Here is an 18,758-nt window from a genome sequence, read left to right on the forward strand (position 1 = left end):
GTTGTGGGGTTTTTTGTGACCTCTTGGATGAGTTGTCGCTGCGCTCTTGGGGTAATTTTGGTTGGCCGGCCATTCCTGGGAAGGTTTACCATTGTTCACGCTAACCGAGGTTCCACTGTATATCCTGTACTTATTTATTACTACGCAACATGTCTGTTAAATTGTTTGTATGCATCTATTCTTTTTTCCTGAATATGCTATCTACAAACCCGATCTATTAACTGTACACATCTATTAGTATTACACATTCTTTATCCTTCCCTTTCCATTAAAGAACATGTTAATCAGTAACTATTGAGAGTTAAAGTCCTTTTCCGACTTAGGTGTAATAGTGCAAATACTGTAAACGTGATGTGCTTTAATGTAACACCGCTCTGCATGTTCGAAATAAACTAAACCCTTCCCATCACCATAGATAGGGATTATTAGAAAGGCACAATGTTGCATGAGCAGCTCATAAGACAAAGACATTGTGCAAGATATCGCACTTTCGCTGTAATAAACTATCTGGGACAAAACCGTCTTTTTTTCCACCCCTGCACTCACCTAATTAATCAGTGGTGGGCGGCGCTTGGTGTCCTTAGCTTGCGTTAATTCTGCATTTGTACTGTGGTAAAAAGCCGCGGCTCTAATTAGGAGGGATGATCTATTTTCCATAATGAGAATTGATTGCTGTTCTTCTGCACCACCAAGCATTTTCTATCTTTCTCTCACTCTTTCCAGCTGAGGGCCCCAGTCGCTCCTGCTTCTTTCTCTTTCCCCTAACACAGTTACACTTCAGAGCTGCTACGTAGAAAAAAAGGACTAAATGAGGCACTGTGTGATTAATGGGCCTAATTTCCAGCAGATTTGATCTGGCCATGACAACCCACTTCACCTCAAAAGCCTTTTGATTACCAGATTTCAGCCAGAGGCAAAAAGTTAAACTGCTTACAAATGAATGTGCCTCCCTCTTTTCCTGGTCACTGGTGGTTTCTAATAGTCTCTCTCACAATAACTGCATTTCATAGAGCCAAAAGCTAAGTAAAACAAACTGAACAAAATATAAGAACAAGAACAATAATAATAGTTATTATTAATATTATTATTATTATTGTCAAACTACTGAAACACCCATCCACAATAAACAGTTTTTAGCCGTTCATAAGTCAATATTATCTCAAAAGAATTTGGTCGGAATTTGAACACAAAGTCTTGCTAAATGTTCCTGAAACAGGCACCAGTATGCCCGTGTAGAAGCTTTTCCTAAATTAGACTTCTTGTAAAACAGTGAGCCTTTACAATAATATAGCTGCCTCCCATGGGTGTCAGAGACTCCTAATCTTTGAATACAAAAGACAAGCCGCTCTATGTGGCTTTGCAAGCTGGTGCTGATGCTGTGTAAACATCACTGCTGCTGTTTGCCACTGATTTAGCACATGTTAATATTACATGAGAGAGGAAGTCCTTTGATGATGTAAGGGAACACTGAAACTAGGGCTTTTCTCCTCAGGGAAGAAGGAGATGGGCGGTGGAGCAGGCCCTAGGGGATTTATTTCACTTCCGCATTAGTAGGAATATGAATTACCGTACAATTTTTTCCATATTGTGGTTTAACACTAGCAGGCAAATAGTGGCATGGTTGTATCATAAATACTCATCTAATTAATAACAAAAAATAAATTAAATCAATCGTTAAAGACCAAGTATTATACTATATTTCAGCAATTTTAAATTGGTGTGAGATATGTATAGTGTATTGGAAGTTGTGTGTCTGAAGTTTGCACACCTGAATGCTAATGAGCTGTCTACGGTTAGAGATGGGTCGGTCGTGAACGAAACGGCTCTTGGAGTCAGGTCTTTGGAGTTTGAAGTGAAAGAGCCGTCGTGTTTTCCTGTCTCGTTTTTCTGTTAAAGCCACACATGATTGGTCGAAATGTGAGGTGCCATATGCGTCGGCGCTGAGCAGAAGGGAGAGGAAGGGGTTACACACACAAGCACGCTGGAAAGGTGAGGAATATGAGCAGCAGGAAACAAAAGCTGAGACACTTTGTGTTTCGCAATGCGAAAGAGATTGTCTAATGTTTTGTTGATGGTGTGTTTTTTCTCTGTAAATGGCTGGAAATTTACAAATAACACACACAGTTGTCGAATTGGTTCTGTGTTTTTTTGTGGAAATCGGTTATAAATAAAGCCATTTAAACATTTGACGTAATTAGAGTTTTACATTACAAATTCATTTGACACGTATGTTGATAAGAAGTCAATTTAAGCAGTCCCAATTTTGGGAGCCGAAAGAGTTGGCTCTTTTTGTTGAGCCGAGTTAAAAGAACCGTCTCCCTTAAAAAAGCCGAAATTCCCATCACTAATCTATGAGTTTGTCCATGTCCGTCTCCAACAGAGTCTGTGGCTCCAACAAGCACTATTTATCCACTTTTTACATATACACTCTGTTTCTGCAATTTTCCACCACAATCGATGCCATACAGTATATCACATACAACAACGTGACATTAAGGAGTGGGGTAAAACACACATATAACACACATATCAAAGGTGGTAAAATGTCCATGAGGAAGGATGTTTTTCCTTCATGATATGAAAACCTGGAACTTCAAAAGCGGCGCTTCTCAAACAAGTGAGGGAGATGGTGCCTTCGGACCAAAATTGCTGACTTAATGGTTGATTCTAGGCATGGTTGACATGTCTACATGTCTCTTTTTTTGACAACAGTGCCTCTCCTGGTTGCAGCCAAGTAGTACACTTAATTCTGCCTAAATGACTGCAGGACACAATTGATCAGCACTCATAACAATTACCTAAGTGATCAAGGAAGTCCCTAAAGTTATATTTTTGCCTTCAAAGTCTTGTGAGCCTCCTGGCGATGCGGTGCTCACACACCCACATTACAGTGTCACCAATCGAGCCATATGAGCTACAAGAACAGGAGAATCAGTTTCAGTCGAGAGAACAGACTCTTGATAAGCCATTAACCTGCTGTCTGTGAGGGGAAATGGCTGGGTATGGGGTTTAATTTGCCTTTTTATTAAGAGGTTGTAGAAGTGATGAGCCACAGGAAGAGTTACACTTATAGTTTGGTGTATTAGCAGTGGTGACCCTGAGCAAGTGTGTATGTGTTTCTCTGCAAGCATAGTCAATACCCTCAATTAATCCAAGAGTCATAGCTCCACTCACAGACCCATAATTGTAATAAAATGGAATTTGGCAGGCCTCTTGTGGGAAAATATTTCAGTGGGAATCATTTCAGATTCCTTTTTGAGGGCTTTAATTTGGTTTTAAGATCATTGCGATTGACGACGGCTGAGCCTCTTCCATTGTGCAGTTTTTTTGCCTTCGTTTGTGTTCATCCCTTTTATGGCAAGGCCAATATCTTACATTTGCTGAAATTCAGATTATTCCTCAACCATCACAGCATCCATTGGTCTCCTAGGCTTTTTTTTTTTATAAGACTCACAGCTTTTGCTGTCACATACAGTACAGTGGTACCGGAGTTCAACCAACACTTTCTGGAACAATATGCCTCTCATGATACTTCAAGAAGAACTGAGAAAATATTTGTCTATTTGTAGCCACATTGGAGAAACTTATAAGTGATTTTCATTCGGCGCACACAACTGTGGTGCATTCATGGACCGCCGAGTGTATATTTTTACAATACAATTATAGCTCTTATTTCCAAAATGTATTAATTAGTTACATATACAGTAGACGCTCCTACAACGTAAATAATCCGTTCCAAGAACCTTTATGTTGTAGGGTTTTTATGTTATACGAAGCGTAAAATACATGTAAATAGCCTAATCCGTTCCAAGATCTTCCCAAACTCACCCCTTTGGCACTTCAAAATATTCAAAGTCCACCAAATATGGTGGAAAATATAAGAAAATGTTAGCATAAACATAGTAGAGTAACATTCCAATATAAAATAAGGTAATAAATAAGATTACTGTAAATGAATAAAACTGAAAAACAAAAACAATCCTACCGTTCACGAGATGTCTTGATCAGGAGCGTAAGTGGAGGCAGGAAGGAGGAGGAGGACTAGCCTGAGTCCAAACGTGATTCAAAGAGTCTAAGAGTCAGCTGGTCTCACAGACAAACGCACACGCACTACACGATAATGCTGTGTGCAAAATTTTCATTTGTAACTTAACTTAATTGTTTAAGTTAGTTTCAGGGGGACTACGAAGAGGAAGGAGTTTGAAGGGAGAAGCTTGTCTCTCACACAAACTCACGTATTGCTGTATAAGTCAGCCAATGAGACGAGAGCGTAGGCGGTGCCTGATAATCAGCCAATGAGAAGAGAGCGGAGGCGGTGCCCCGATAATCAGCCAATGAGATGAGAGCGGAGGAGGTGCCCCAGAAATCAGCCAATGAGAGCGTGAAGCGTCAGAAGGCGTCACCAAGTGTTAGTCTGAACTTGCACCGACCTGAGGCATTAATAAAGTTGATTGAAAAAAAAAAGACTTGCACTGACTTGACGCTTTATGTTATATGGAATTTCTTCTGTAATACGATGCAAAAACTTTACATAAATTCTTTATGTTCAGTGGAATTTACGTAAAAGGAGGTTTATGTTATGCGAGGTATTACTGTAGTTAGTTATATAAAATTTGAGGAAGTTATTTCAAAAACTTTTTTTTTAAGTGCATTTTTTTTTTTTTATTATCATTGCTTCTGAAAATAGGCGTCTGCGCTATATGGCTGGAGAGCTCTGCTCTTTGTAAATGTTTGTCAGAGATCCTCTGTATGGCAGAGTGCTGTGGTGTTTTTAGGCATCTGCTGCAAAAGTAGTACTACTCTCAAGTTTTTAACTGATCTCGGAGATTTGGCCTCGCTGTCCATCATCAACGAGTGAGTAATTTAATTTAATTTTATCTTTATTTGATAGAACTTATTCTATTTTTACATTTGAATGACATGATGTTGCCTGTGAAGTTAATATGTTTTATGATGGCAACTATAGAGCATATTCTTTCAATTAGGTCATAATATGAAATATATAGACATAGAAATAATTAGGTTAAAATATTAGCCAGCGTCTCTAAATGGATTGTGTTTGCCTTTTGAGGTCCCACTGTAATCAGGATGTATCATCATTCGATACATGATTAGATTTTTTTTTATTTTTCCAAAAGTAAAGTACAAGATGCAGGCGAAGATCTTATTTTTATCGAGGAATTAAAATACCAGACTGATCTACGATGGACCAATGTACCAAATGACGTAAGTTTTGACATTAATGCAACTGCATTTGTAAAAGTTCCAAGGTCATTGTCAAATCATTTCCTCAGTCCATTTTCATAAATGGTCATAAATGTCCTCAGACTGCATATCTAATATTAATCATCTGACGTCTCTAAAATAATACCCTTTGTCTATGGTTTTCACGTGAAATGAGAAAAAGGGACAAGTCGTCTGGACAGGCAGCTCTTTTGGACACTTTGTTGTCCATATGGTAGGATAAATTAAGATGATACATGAATCAGAGGCAAAAGGCATTGTGGGACATCTAAAGTGAAATGAGTAAGCCACCATGGGCCATGACAAGGATTTAAGGCTGACTGTATATCATATTACCATAGGGAGTCTACTTCTTTGAAGCCTGGCACAATGGGGACATGTCCAATGTTTCCCTTTTTACTCTCTTTTAGCAATTCAGTCTTGCTTAATCCACTTAGTGTCACATCTAAAAAAAAATACATGACATAAAGGTTGCCACCACTTGCACAGAACACAGCTTTTTGTGAATATTGACTTTGCTTTTGTTTCTGAGCTTATCGCCACTGCAAATTGCCCTGGAAAAGGTTTGGTCGGCTGTGTCACAAACACTGCCACCAATCACTATGCTCTGTGAGCATAATGGACCCGGGAATTGGCTTTTGGAGGGAGGGGCGGTCTTTTATGAACACATACTTAGTGGCGGTGTCATTTCTGTTTGTTACTCTCTCTTTCACTTTGTTCAAGACGTAACACAAAGAATATAAATGTCAGCTTGAGGTTAAAAGATTGGTTGATTGCATCCTGGAGCACAGCTGTTATTCTTCAGAAAATGGGCTGATGACCAAATCCCCCGGAGACATGAACACTGACTCACAGAGATATTACAAACACACCAAAAGGGAAATACACTGAGAATGTCAGCGTTTGCAATTAAGATAAAAGTCACAATATACGCCTGTGTGTGTGGCCTGTACACAGTATCTTCATTCTTTAGTATACTGTATATATTTCTAATATGTTTGAAATCAATTTCATTTACTGAGTATTATTTACTTCAAAAGATCACAGGGAACTATATGGTGCACATTTATATTTGAAAGAGAAGGTCATTATTAGCTACTACATTCTTTGTGTCAACTTCTAACCGAGTAACAGCTCAATCCATTGCCCAGAGACACCACGGTCAGGTCAACAATGGCGATGACACATGGACATTTTATTCTATGGTGTGTACGTGAAAGTATATTAGTGCTTGGCTAAATCAGGCGACATTCGAAACCCTCTTGGCAACATATTTTCTCAAACGTGACTAGCGACAAATCTAGCGACTTTTTCGAGCAACGTTGGAGAGTTTTCTGGTACTTGGGGACTTAAAAGTGAAAGCACGTATTGTTCTGCAGTTTCTGTTCTCACTGAGCAGCAACGGGTGCTGCTGAGAGGTCCACCCCGCCACAAATCAGTCACAAGCCGTCAGCTTTCGCGGCACAATGAAGCCCTGTCCACACGGGAACTTTCCTGAGATTTTTTTTTTCCGGCGGGTCGAAAAAAAGTCGCGTTCATACTGTGCCAGATTAGTAAATTAGTCAAATACTTTGCTGTTTTGACCTGAAAATGTTTCCGTGTGGATAGCCCCTGAGAGCGTAACTCATCAGAAAAGACCAAGCTCCTGTCGGTGGTGAGTAATGTCGGGTTTAAATGTTTAATTGAGCACCCCAAATCTCGCTATATTATGCGTTGTTGCCGCTACATTGTGGATAAAACTATAAGTAAGTAAATAGGTGAGTTTTTTCTCATAGTTAATGTTGCGGACTATTGTTCTCTGTTTGAGTATTATCACTTGATCAAGCCTTTTTTTAACATTCCACACTCCAGAGAGGTGCTACTAAGAGCATACTCTATGCATCCATGAATCACGCATGCATGAGGTGCAATAAAATTACTACTCATTACACTCAAACCTCATTCGGACTTGGTCACTCGGTCACACCTGTCACATCAGTGTGTCAGAACATGTGATGGGAGAACATTGTGTGATAAATTAAAGAAGTAGTGCTAACTGCAAGATAAAAGGTGGAGGTGAGTCCGAATTTAATTATTACGCTGTCTAGACTTTGAGAGGCACTGGACGATATTGTAATAATACAATATTAAATATATAAATATATTAAAATATTAAAATTATTTTATTTTGATGAAGTGATGGCCAATTTTAAATTAACAAATCAAGTTCATTTGTAGTTCTAAACATGATTACTCTACACTGGTCACTAGATGTCAGTAATGTCACTGTAATGTTATACCAGGTACACAAGGATCGCACTTAATCACCGGAACAACATGCTTTTGTTGCAGGTTTGAATTATCTCACACCAGGCACAATAATCCCTAATAAAAACACAGGGTATTGCTGCGGCCGTTACCCACGCAAAGCTGAAACTCAACTCTGAACCCCCGATGTCACTTCCTGTCCGCTTCACTTTCAGGTTCCCCAGGGAGCACATTTACAGTAACAAACATGAGCACAAGTCTTAATTATGTCTTAAATGGCTTATTTACTCTTATTTTGTCTACTATATTGGGTAATACGAGTGTAAAGGTGACTACACAAGTGTAAATGTGACTATAGGGGTGTTATTTCATGTCTAGAGGTCTCTAATAATGTTAAAACATGTATTTAGATGGTCATACACAGGTTTTCTATGCTCTAACTACGAAAATATTCCATTTATAAATATGGATCACATGATCACAACAGTGTTTGCTGTTGTCCACAGCAGTAGCAAAGAGAAGAAGTGATGTCAGCCGTGTGCAGCTGAATGCAAAGCATATGTCATGCACACGTTTCCTGTGGTGACACAGAACTGGGGAAGTTTAATGTGACAAACATTATATGAAGTGGCATCACACGAGAAACTCCCACGGGACGGCAAAAAGTCATTAGCCATAACAGAAAAGAGCAAGGCCCTGTCGTTGGTGAGCAATGTCAGGTTTAAATGTTTCATTGAGCACCTCGAACCTCGCTATATTATGCCTTGCTGCCACTACATTGTTGATAAAACTATAAGTAAGCAAATGGGTGTGTTTTTTCTCATACCTACTGTTGCGGACTATTGTTCTCTGAGTAATATCACTTGACCAAGCCTTTTCTAACATTCCACACTATACAATAATTCATAAAAACATGGATTAGTTCTGCTGATATTGGATCAATATCGGTATTTAAGGTTGCAATTTCGGTTTCATATAGGAAGTGAACAAAGTTCGGTACATCCCTATATGTTGATACATGTCTTTGTTAGAGGATTGGACTACAGACTGGAATTATGCTCTATGCATGCCGCTACATCTCTGCAAGCATTATTCCTAGTTCCTTCTTCTTTTTAGGCATGTTCACATTCCCCACCTTCCATGGCAGGGTCTCCTGAATGACTATCACCCTATAGCACTCACTGTTATTGTTATGAAGTGCTTTGAAAGAATAGTCATGGCCCACATCAAAAAGAGCATCCCGGCAGCAACTGTGGACCCCCTACAGTTTGCATATCGCCAGAACCGGTCCACGGATGATGCAGTCAACACTGCCATCCACACAGCCCTTTCTCACCTACAGGGCCAGGACACATATGTCAGAATGCTATTTATAGACTATAGCTCTGCTTTTAATACAGTCAGCCCCCACAAACTCACAAATAAGCTCCTCACACTTGGCCTGTCACCCTCCCTCTGTAACTTTCTAACAGGCAGGCCCCAGTCAGTCAGAGTCCACAATCGCACATCCAGCTCAAGAATTGTGAGCACTGGGACCCCACAGGGGTGTGTGCTGAGTCCGCTCCTCTACACGCTCTTCACCTATGATTGCGTGGCCTTCCAGAACAACACCAGCATCATTAAATTTGCAGATGACACTACAGTCATCGGACTGATCACTGGTGATGTTGAAACATCATACAGAAGAGAGGTGGCGGACCTCATAGCTTGGTGTCGTGATAACAATCTCCTTCTCAATACAGATGGAGAGGGTGAAAACCTTCAAGTTCCTTGGCACACACATCAGCGAGGACCTCACCTGGTCTCACAACACCCAGCAAATTATGAAGAAGTCCCAAAGGAGACTGTACTTCCTGAGAAGACTGAGGAAATTTGGCATGTCCACCACAATCCTGAGCTGCTTCTACAGATGCACTATCGAAAGTGTCCTTACCGCCTCCATCACTGTTTGGTACGGTAACTGTACAACACGTGATAGGAAGGCACTCCAGCGGGTGATCAAGACCTCACAGAACATTGTTGGGGCAGCCCTCCCCTCACTGCAAGACATTTATAAAACTAGAGTCCTACGAAGAACACACAACCTCATCAAGGACAGCACACATCCACAACACTCATTATTCACACTCCTACCGTCAGGCAGACGCTACAGGAGTTTGAAGTCCAGGACCACAAGGCTGGCAAACAGCTTTTACCCACAGGCCATCAGGCTTCTCAACGAAGCACTCACACATAGCACTTTATTATTTATTTATTTATATTAATGTCTCTTCTGTTGTTGTTGTTGTTGTTCATTGGTATTTATGTTTCTTATGTTCTTATTCTTTCTTGTGCTTTCTTTCTTTTCTTGGGAGAATGAACAGAATAAGAATTTCATTGCATAGTATAACTGCCTGTTTTACTATGCACATGACAATGAATCTTGAATCCTCGCCTTCCTTCCTTATTTTGCTACTTTGTATTTTTGTAAGTACACCACTTAGCAGCTCTACATTGTGAGGTAATGAAATGTGAAAGACTAAACCGACAGTATAGACTTCAAAATAACATATGACTATGAAATCCAAATGGAACTGATTGCACACTTTCTGTTACAATATGCCAAACATAATGTGTCTTGCTTACTGGTTGCAATCCCATATAATATATTACCTGTATAAATAGACCAACAATCAAATTTCAGCATTTTCTTCTTCACAATGTGATTAGTTTGTGTATTTACGTAGATATCTTATAGTTTCCGATCTGCTCACTAAAACCTAATGAGCTCTCAAACACTGGAAGTGGCATCACCAAAAACGGAGAAACTGTGCTCTAAAAATTGCAAGGAGCATTTTTCTAAGGAGCTGTCAGATTGAAAACATTGCCTCGGCAACATACACACTTTGACAGGCAAAAGTAGTTGTAACCGAAAAGTAGAGTAAACGAATCAGTATTTCTGGTCATTAGGAAAGTGTATTTTGGTGTACTAAATGTGTTTTCAACAATGGCGGATGCATTAAAATTGAATAAAAACACTGACATAGACTGAAAGGGGACACTGTATGTGTGGGCCTTGGATGTCTTTTACTCTCGATGTCTAATTCCACCATAGTGTGATAGCGTAAAGCAAATAGAAGGATCAAGACGGTTAAATATTTTGTAGCTGCATTGATCCGAGCTTGCTCACAGATTATGTTGCACGAATCCCTTTAGGAAGAACTATTTTTATTTCAACAGAGTTAAATTATATTTTTGTCAATATTATTATTATTATTATTTTTTTTTTTTTTAATGTTTTTAAAGGTCACTCTGATGTTGGCCATCATGCAGTTAGCCCGGTTCCAAAAGTGATCAATGTACTTCCTGGTTAACTGTCCGGTCAAGTGTAACACACTTGCCCCCAGAATAGTATCCAATGCCGCTCAGTCGGCCTAATGTTTCTAAACAATGAAGTCCAATTAGGTATTGGTTACATTCAACTCAATTGATTATGCCTAATCCCTTGTCTTACTTTCCCCTCATTGCTGTACATCTGAAAAAAGGTTAAAAAAAACAATGAAGGTAGCCTTCTTCAATAAGCTATTATTATTTACAGCAGTGCTATGTTGTACTGTGAAAATTAACTCTACCCTATAAAACATATCAAAAACAACTAAAAGTCTTGGATCGCGGCATATCCTATAGTCAACTAGTTTGTGGCCTACAAAAGCAAATAACTGCCGCGGTCTCTAATTAGTTTCTGGTCAGAAAACATTGGCATCAATAGCTGTGGCTGTAGGCAACCTCATGGTGTAGTTTTTTATGAACTGGTTGTGGTCTGGATAGCAAAAGGTTTCCACGTCCAGGTCTTCCTCTCCTGCCATATTTCATGTTGTGCTGCAAATGTCATTGAATGATGAATGGGTTACTAATTCCAGTACTTTTTATTGAGCAGGCGACGTGGTAATAACACTAAATGTCAAATGTTATTGAATGTAATCCTTCTGACTGCATCATTCATTGTTTGCAGGTTGTGGCCTCCATTTTCCTTGTTGTCATGGTGATGTGATCTTTAATATTTATCCAGATCCTTCATATCTTTGACAACTAGCACTCTTGCCTCTTCTGGCCCTCTATTTTAGCTAGATGTATATTTTGCCCTTGGCACTCCAAGTACCTTGAATATGCTCCTGCTTCCTCAAGTTGCGTGCTTTCTTGGTGATGTCAGTGTTGCATTTTGTCAGATACTCATTCATGTAGACATTGGTAGACATTGGTATCGTTCATATTAGTTCCCCGTTTCAGCAGTGCGGTTTTGAATTTAACGATGATGATGGGTGTGGTGTTGTTTCTGCCGTACCGTGGGAGTCAATAACTACATCCACCTCCTTTGATTGTAGGAAGTTGGCAATCTGTTGCTTTGACGAAGGAACATCCATTTCATCTGGTTCTCCTCTGTTCTGGACTGCCCTGTCATTTGACCTGGGTATAATTCAGAGCCCCGAGAGGATCACATAGTTCATTCGGGGAATTCTGATCCATCTAACCAATTGTATTTTTAATTTGCTCAATTAATTTTTCCTTTGCTTCTTTCTCTTCCTCAAGTGTGGCATGCAGGATAGCATAATCATCCAGTAGCACCTTGATATCATCCTGTAGTGCCTTGATATCATTGCGTACTGCTTTATTTCTTCCTATATAGTGTTCTTTTGCCTCCTTAAGAGCACTGCACAAGGCAGCATTATTATCTTGTAGTGCCTTGATATCATACCGTAGTGCCTGAGTATCACTGCGCAGTACTCTATTTTGTTCCTTAAGGTTTGTGAGCTCATCATGGATATCAGAAAGGCTCTTCTCGAAGCTGTTATTCTGTGATTGTACATTTCCAATCTGTGTTTGCAGGCCTCTTACATCTTGTCTTATTAGAGCTTATTAGGCAACCGCTTTGAACATCAGCAGCTAGCCAGTTCGCTTGGCTTGCAAGCAGCTGTCATCACTTGTAACTCATTTATTTCAAGGAATCTGTACCTCTCCCTTGTCCGAGTTCAAGCTGAGGGTGTCAGCAAGCTGTTCTAATCCTGTGTTCCTGAAGTGTATCAGGAAAGCTCCAAAATAGTTCAAAACTGTAGTAGCGACAGCAGAGCTCTTCCCAAGCACGTCTTTTCCAGTTAAAATAAATAAATTAATTAAATAAATTAAAAAAGATGGAGTCAAGGTTAGAGGAAAACCTTATTGTGACATTAGGGAATGATGAAGCGCAACGTCCTTTCGATGTCAAAGAGATTTCTGGCACATGAACATTTTCACTGCAGTGGCAATAAAATGAACTACGGCAAGTTTTAAAAGATTGGATCTTCATCTTGCGCTTAAATTAATAATAGGAGGAGAAAAGTGGGAGCTGTGCTAATGTGCTGATGGAAAACTGGACATGCTGTACTTACTTACACACACACGCACACACGCATATACACACACACGCACACACACATACACATGTGGATCTGTGGATAAGGAAAGAAAAAAGTAAATGCATGAGACCAAGCATAGTCATAGAGAGATTGGATGTGAATATGTTGTACTTTATCTACATAGACGAGAGCTAATGTTTTATTTAGATAATTACTCTTTACTCACTGACTCAATGCTGAAGTTTGACATCTCAAAATAACTTCATGCAAGGGCTGATGAACACAGACTTGAGCGCAAAATAATCTGTCATCTGTGTGCACATAGTCGTGTTACAATGGTCCAGGGACTTCAGCAATGGCAGCTCAAGAAAGAGCGTTAAATGGTGTGAAAATAAATGTACTCTGTTATGACGGACAAATACGGACTTGTCTCTATTATTTTGTAATGCATTTCAGAGGAGAATGTTGTTTTCTACATGTCTTAAAAAACACAGCAGTATTATAGTGATGGTCACAAAAACATATCACAAATGATGTTTTCTGGACAGATTTAAAACCGGAAAGGTCAATTTGTCCTTCACAGTCATAATGGTAAGCTATATGTGTATTTTAGATACATTTGAGAATCAAAGAATGCCCCAAAATGTCCATAACTGTAATTTCAATATTGGGTAGTTATGCAAATGCCCTTGTTATGGTCATCTTGCAACAAGGTAAAATGACACAATACATTCATTGTTTTGTTATTTTACATTGAAATCGAAAGTATTTAAACGCTAATTTAACCAATACAGTATTTAGCAGAAACACGTTTGATGGACACTTTTACACGTTTTTACAAACATTGCCGAAAATATGGAGATTTACTTACTAGAAGCGTGGGTACTGTGGGCTTGTGGGGGTTATTTGGGGGTGGGGTGATAGCTAGGAGCCTGTGTATGCTGTTTGTGATTGTGTTGCGATTCATCCACAATCACATCTTCAAAGAAGGTAAAAGTAACCTTAAACATTCCATTTATCCCTTTCATTTGTCATTTATATGTATTTAGAATTATATTATGCATTCAAAAATGTAATTGTAGAACCATAAACATGTTTTGTGTGACCATTTTTCAGACTTTTCACAGAACTGTGTCTGCAAAGAAATACAGAGTCAAGCGTTGGAGACATACATTACATACATTAAGAACACAGTTGGACTCATGCGGTGTATTAATAACATGATAAGACACGCACCATATTGCATAACGGGAATATGAGGCAAAATTTTGGCATATATTTCCAATGTTAACAGGAAAAACAGGAAAGCATGCTAACCGGGGCAAAGGCTATGTTAAGGCCATCTTGGCGCGATACACAGTGGATTTAGGTCATTATAGGGTTACGCAATAACCCATATAAGTTGAAGTAGAAGAGGATAAACATCATCCTAATTTTTTAAAGCGTTTAAAGTACTTGAATACTAGTGAATAGACTCAACCTGCCGACATCATGAGTCTTCAATGTTTTGTGCACTGCCAGCAAGACGACAGCCCCAATGTCTGTAAACAGCCTCTACAAGCGATCTTAGGAGAAGGGTAAAATCAATATTTTGCTAGATTGGAGTTTTCACTCCCATTTATAACGATTTAGGCATAGTTTTTAATAAACAGTTGCGGATGCCTTTAAATGATGCGTAAATTAGGCGACCTGGAATCTTCATGGAGAGCAAATGTAGCTCAAGTCCATTTTGAAAGAGACAGAAAATCTTTAGATAAAATTGGATTACATGCAATATTAAAATAAATGCTGCCGGCTTGACAGTTACCCTCCAAGCACACACATTGCAGAGAGACATTACAGAGTTTCACATTGGAAAAAAGGCCAAGACCAGTCAGACGGTCTGTCAAAGGAGTTAATTGGTAAAATACTTCTTGTAGGCCAATCACATACAAAATTACCAACCAGAGACACTGAGATGAGTAATCGATACTCTCAGCACATGCAGCATTTTCCTAAAACATACCCTGCTGTTGAAAAGATTTGAAAATCAACCAAAGCTGGTCAATACATTTCATACAACACCACCTTCAATTTCTCAAACAGTGGCCTTTCCTCTAGTAAATACCCTGCCTCAATGAATCACTGAATGCATCGTTCACTTGAAATAGAGCATGTCCCCCCCACGTACTGTTTATGGGTTATAACTGTAATTCCATACATTAAGAGAGTTAACTTCTGAGCCCTTTTGAACTTGTTGCCAGCTCCATTGTTAATCAAAACAGCAGCACCTAAACAGTCTCAAGAGTAGACTCATATCCACTGCCACTGGAGGTAGTCAGCGGACTGCCTGCCCCTCTATTAAGAATGATGACAAAATATCAGTATTAGATATTGTGAAAATGGATATGCGATATAAATAACAATAAAAATACAAATAAGAGCCTATTAAAAAAAGGCTTGATACCCTCTGCATTTGAGTATTAACACCTCCAGGCTAGAATATGAGAAAACATGTTAAGATTTACAATTTGTTGTGTATTGTGTGGTATGGTCAGTATGCATGCACTGCATTATGCACTGACCCTAATAGGGAAATTTGTTTCTCAGTGACAAGGAATGATCAAGCATAGTAACATATACAGTACATATACACATGAGAATCGATCCCATTTGTCCTTATTATCCATCCTATGCTCGAAGACTTCCTGCCCCTAATTTACAGTGCATATTTAAATTCCCTCTACACAATTGTCATATGTGCATGGATCAAAGGAAAGATACTGATCTGTATGTCAAATAGTATGCTGGTTTGCACCTGCCAACTCACTGCAAATACACAGGCATAAAATAAGCTTTTGCACAGCCAATGTCTCTTTAGCATACAAATGACTACAGAGTACCTGACTTTGCATAAAGAACACAGTGCAAAAAAGAAAGAAAAGAGACATTTTGCTACATTCTCTCTGCCGAGAGTTCAAGAATGCATAGCAGTGTAAGAGTAGATTGCATCTGCCCCTGGTGTCCTTGCATGAACAAAGTTTTAAGGTTGGGCTTAAAGGACAGGCTTTAAGGGCGGCATCAGTCATATCTAAGCCCATCAGCAAACAGCTGGGGTGGACCAAAAAGGGCACGCAAATCACTCTCGGCTCAAGTCAAAGGAAGCATGGTGCTGCCGTCTTAAGTGACAGTATGTTAAGCAAAAGGTTACTTTGAATGGGCCATGAGAACAAAAGGGAACTCCCACTCAAGGGCAGAGAGATTTTTCACAGGGTCGAGAGCTCCAAAGTTACATTTAACACTTTTGAAAATATTCAAAGACCTTTCTGAATATCACTTTAACATGCATAGAAGCAAAAAATAAGGTCTACACAGTATGAGGCATCAGCATGACTTGCAGTTTGTTCAATTATTTGGCACAAATAATAACAATTATTTATTATGTCTAAATCCTGCATTTCTTTATATACTACATTGTACACTGTCACACTTTTTTCATATATATATATATATATATATATATATATATATATATATATATATATATATATATATATATATATATATAATTTAACAAGTGCTGCCTTTAACTTAAAGTTGAGCTTGTGACACAGTTAGGCACACAAACTAAATAACTGAGAGCATACCAGATGCTTTTTGTTATGGAATACTTTCTAATATGCTTCTGCCTTGGAGACTGTGTGTCAGTAAGTAATGTGCAACTATAACTATATGATGTATGGATTGAGAAATGGCATATTTTAGACAGCAGTGTTGTTTAATGAAGACTACTATACTTATGTCTAGCTTGGAGATTGTAGCTGCTGTTTCAGCCACTGACTAACTAAAGACACACGTATGATTTCGATTCATTGATGAATACAAAAATGAGTTTTGGTGTTAAAATATTTTTTGATGTGTTTCTATACACCGGGATGTGTCCGGACATCATACCATGTTTTAAAATTGTCTTTCTCTCGAAAATTATGACATTTATTAAACAGGTAGGTTTTTATTGTATCCATATACAGTCGTCCCTTGCCACTTCGCACTTTGAATTTTGCAGCTTCAGTCTATCACATTTTTTTTTAGATATACTAATTAATACACGATGCTGTTTTGTGATTGTATGCGACATATTATTAGTCAAAACATACGCAAAACATGCATTTTTTTTTTTGCCTAATTACATAATTACAATACAGATATAAGGCATTCAAAAGATGCATTCAAAGACGGGCTATGTTAAATATTGTTAGGAGTGGTGCCATGATGGCAGTCCTAAAAAAAAATAAAAAAGCTTGCTCTCATGATAGCTCAATAATAAATACCAGTAAATGCTATTTATAGTCCAGTGTGACTTGTATATGTTTTTTCCTCTTCCTGACACATTTTTTCACTAATACGGCTTATATGACGCAGCAATTTATAGTCCAAAAATAAGGCATCTATTATTTTCTTTCCTTATTGTAATTGCTTTGATATGGAGAAGGGATACAATTAAGTAAGACCTGCTTCTTACTGCTCCTTTTCGGACATTCGGAACTGTACAACGTAACGTGATGTTCCTCAACTTGTTAATCACATCCAAAAAAAATAAAACCATCACCATACCATTACCAACCAGTGTTAAATAAGGAAGTAATGAAGTAAAGTGGGTCAGATGGAAATGGGGCTATTCTCCCATTGGAGGTAAACAACAGTGTTTGTGGGCGCTCCGTTTTTTGTTAATCTGTTTTTTTTGCATTACTGGGCTTTCATTGCGCTTATTCAGCAGACTTCACATTAGCACTAAATGCACACTGATGTCAGATGTATAATAAATAAGTAAGAAGGAGAGTGGCCTTGCCAAACATGCCAAAGCGATTTCCAGTATTAACATACATGTAATGAGCATGTATGGCGCTGTCATACCAACAGTATATTCCTTTCTCTTTGCCCTGGTCAAGTGTCACAGTGATTCTGTCACATACTGGTTTGTTCGTTATATACATGTAGACATGTTGTTTTTTCCAAGTGCCACATGCTGCAGTCAATGATTTTGTACGGTATGTCCATTATAGCATTTGGAGAGTGTTGTAAAAGCATATATGCAATGTCTATACATCCGTGTAGAAACTACATGGCTTTTAAATCCTTATTAAACAGAGGTCTGGTTTGCATTCGGCTACCTGATAAAGGCTGTGGTAAGTTAAAATCTTATTCCAAACGCCCTGACCAGCTTGATTCAATATTTACACATGACATAGTGAATAAGAATATGTGTGTATGTCAGAGAGAGAGCGTATATACATGTAGAATTTATGTCTTACCTCCACAAGCTTGTTGGCATGCTCACGGAACACCTGGGCATACTCCTTGACCTCCTTCTCATTTCCGCTCTTGGCCGCTTCAATGAGCACCAACAGAGGGACGTTGGTCTCCAGGAATGAGTCGGAGATGTGGTCCATCACCGCCTTTCTCAACTGCAACAGAATAGAAACGGGGATGTCAAACAGGTCACCGCATTAATATGACTTCATTCGGAGATGATTACACTGCATTGTGGAGAACTTTGTGAGAGAGAGAGCGAGCGAGAGAAAAGTAACTCTTATTGGGACAGAGTGCAGATTGCTTACAAGGCGTAATTTTCCCCATAAGGCTTTTTTACGAGGGGAAGACACTGCAACTTTTATCTTTGTTTATGGAATCGTTTTGTTGCCAAGTGGCAAGGGACTGGTTGTTTCATGAGAGAGTAAATGGACCCCTGTGGTACTCACTGGGATATCTGATGAGATGCTGCAGGGAACAGTACAGAAAGCAAGACAGACAGGTGCTTTATCATATCGACAGATGGGGTTAGTCATGCAAGACCCCCATGAAGGCACACAGGAATATAATGGAAAACAAGATTCTCTCAAACACATATTTTATATTTTG

General features: G+C 38.9%; 1 protein-coding gene across 3 annotated transcripts in view; it reads right to left on the reverse strand.

Moving 5' to 3' along the window:
- Positions 1 to 18,758, reverse strand: part of ctnna2 (catenin (cadherin-associated protein), alpha 2) — a 316,834-nt gene that overhangs the window by 90,321 nt on the left and 207,755 nt on the right. For all 3 annotated transcript variants that reach the window (XM_054779585.1, XM_054779584.1, XM_054779586.1), the window contains one exon: positions 18,152 to 18,304. In XM_054779585.1, the coding sequence (XP_054635560.1) occupies positions 18,152 to 18,304 (153 nt within the window). The remainder of the gene's footprint in view (positions 1 to 18,151; positions 18,305 to 18,758) is intronic.

This window comes from Dunckerocampus dactyliophorus, chromosome 6 (genome assembly GCF_027744805.1).
Source record: "Dunckerocampus dactyliophorus isolate RoL2022-P2 chromosome 6, RoL_Ddac_1.1, whole genome shotgun sequence".
In the NCBI taxonomy this organism is placed as follows: Eukaryota; Metazoa; Chordata; class Actinopteri; order Syngnathiformes; family Syngnathidae; genus Dunckerocampus; species Dunckerocampus dactyliophorus.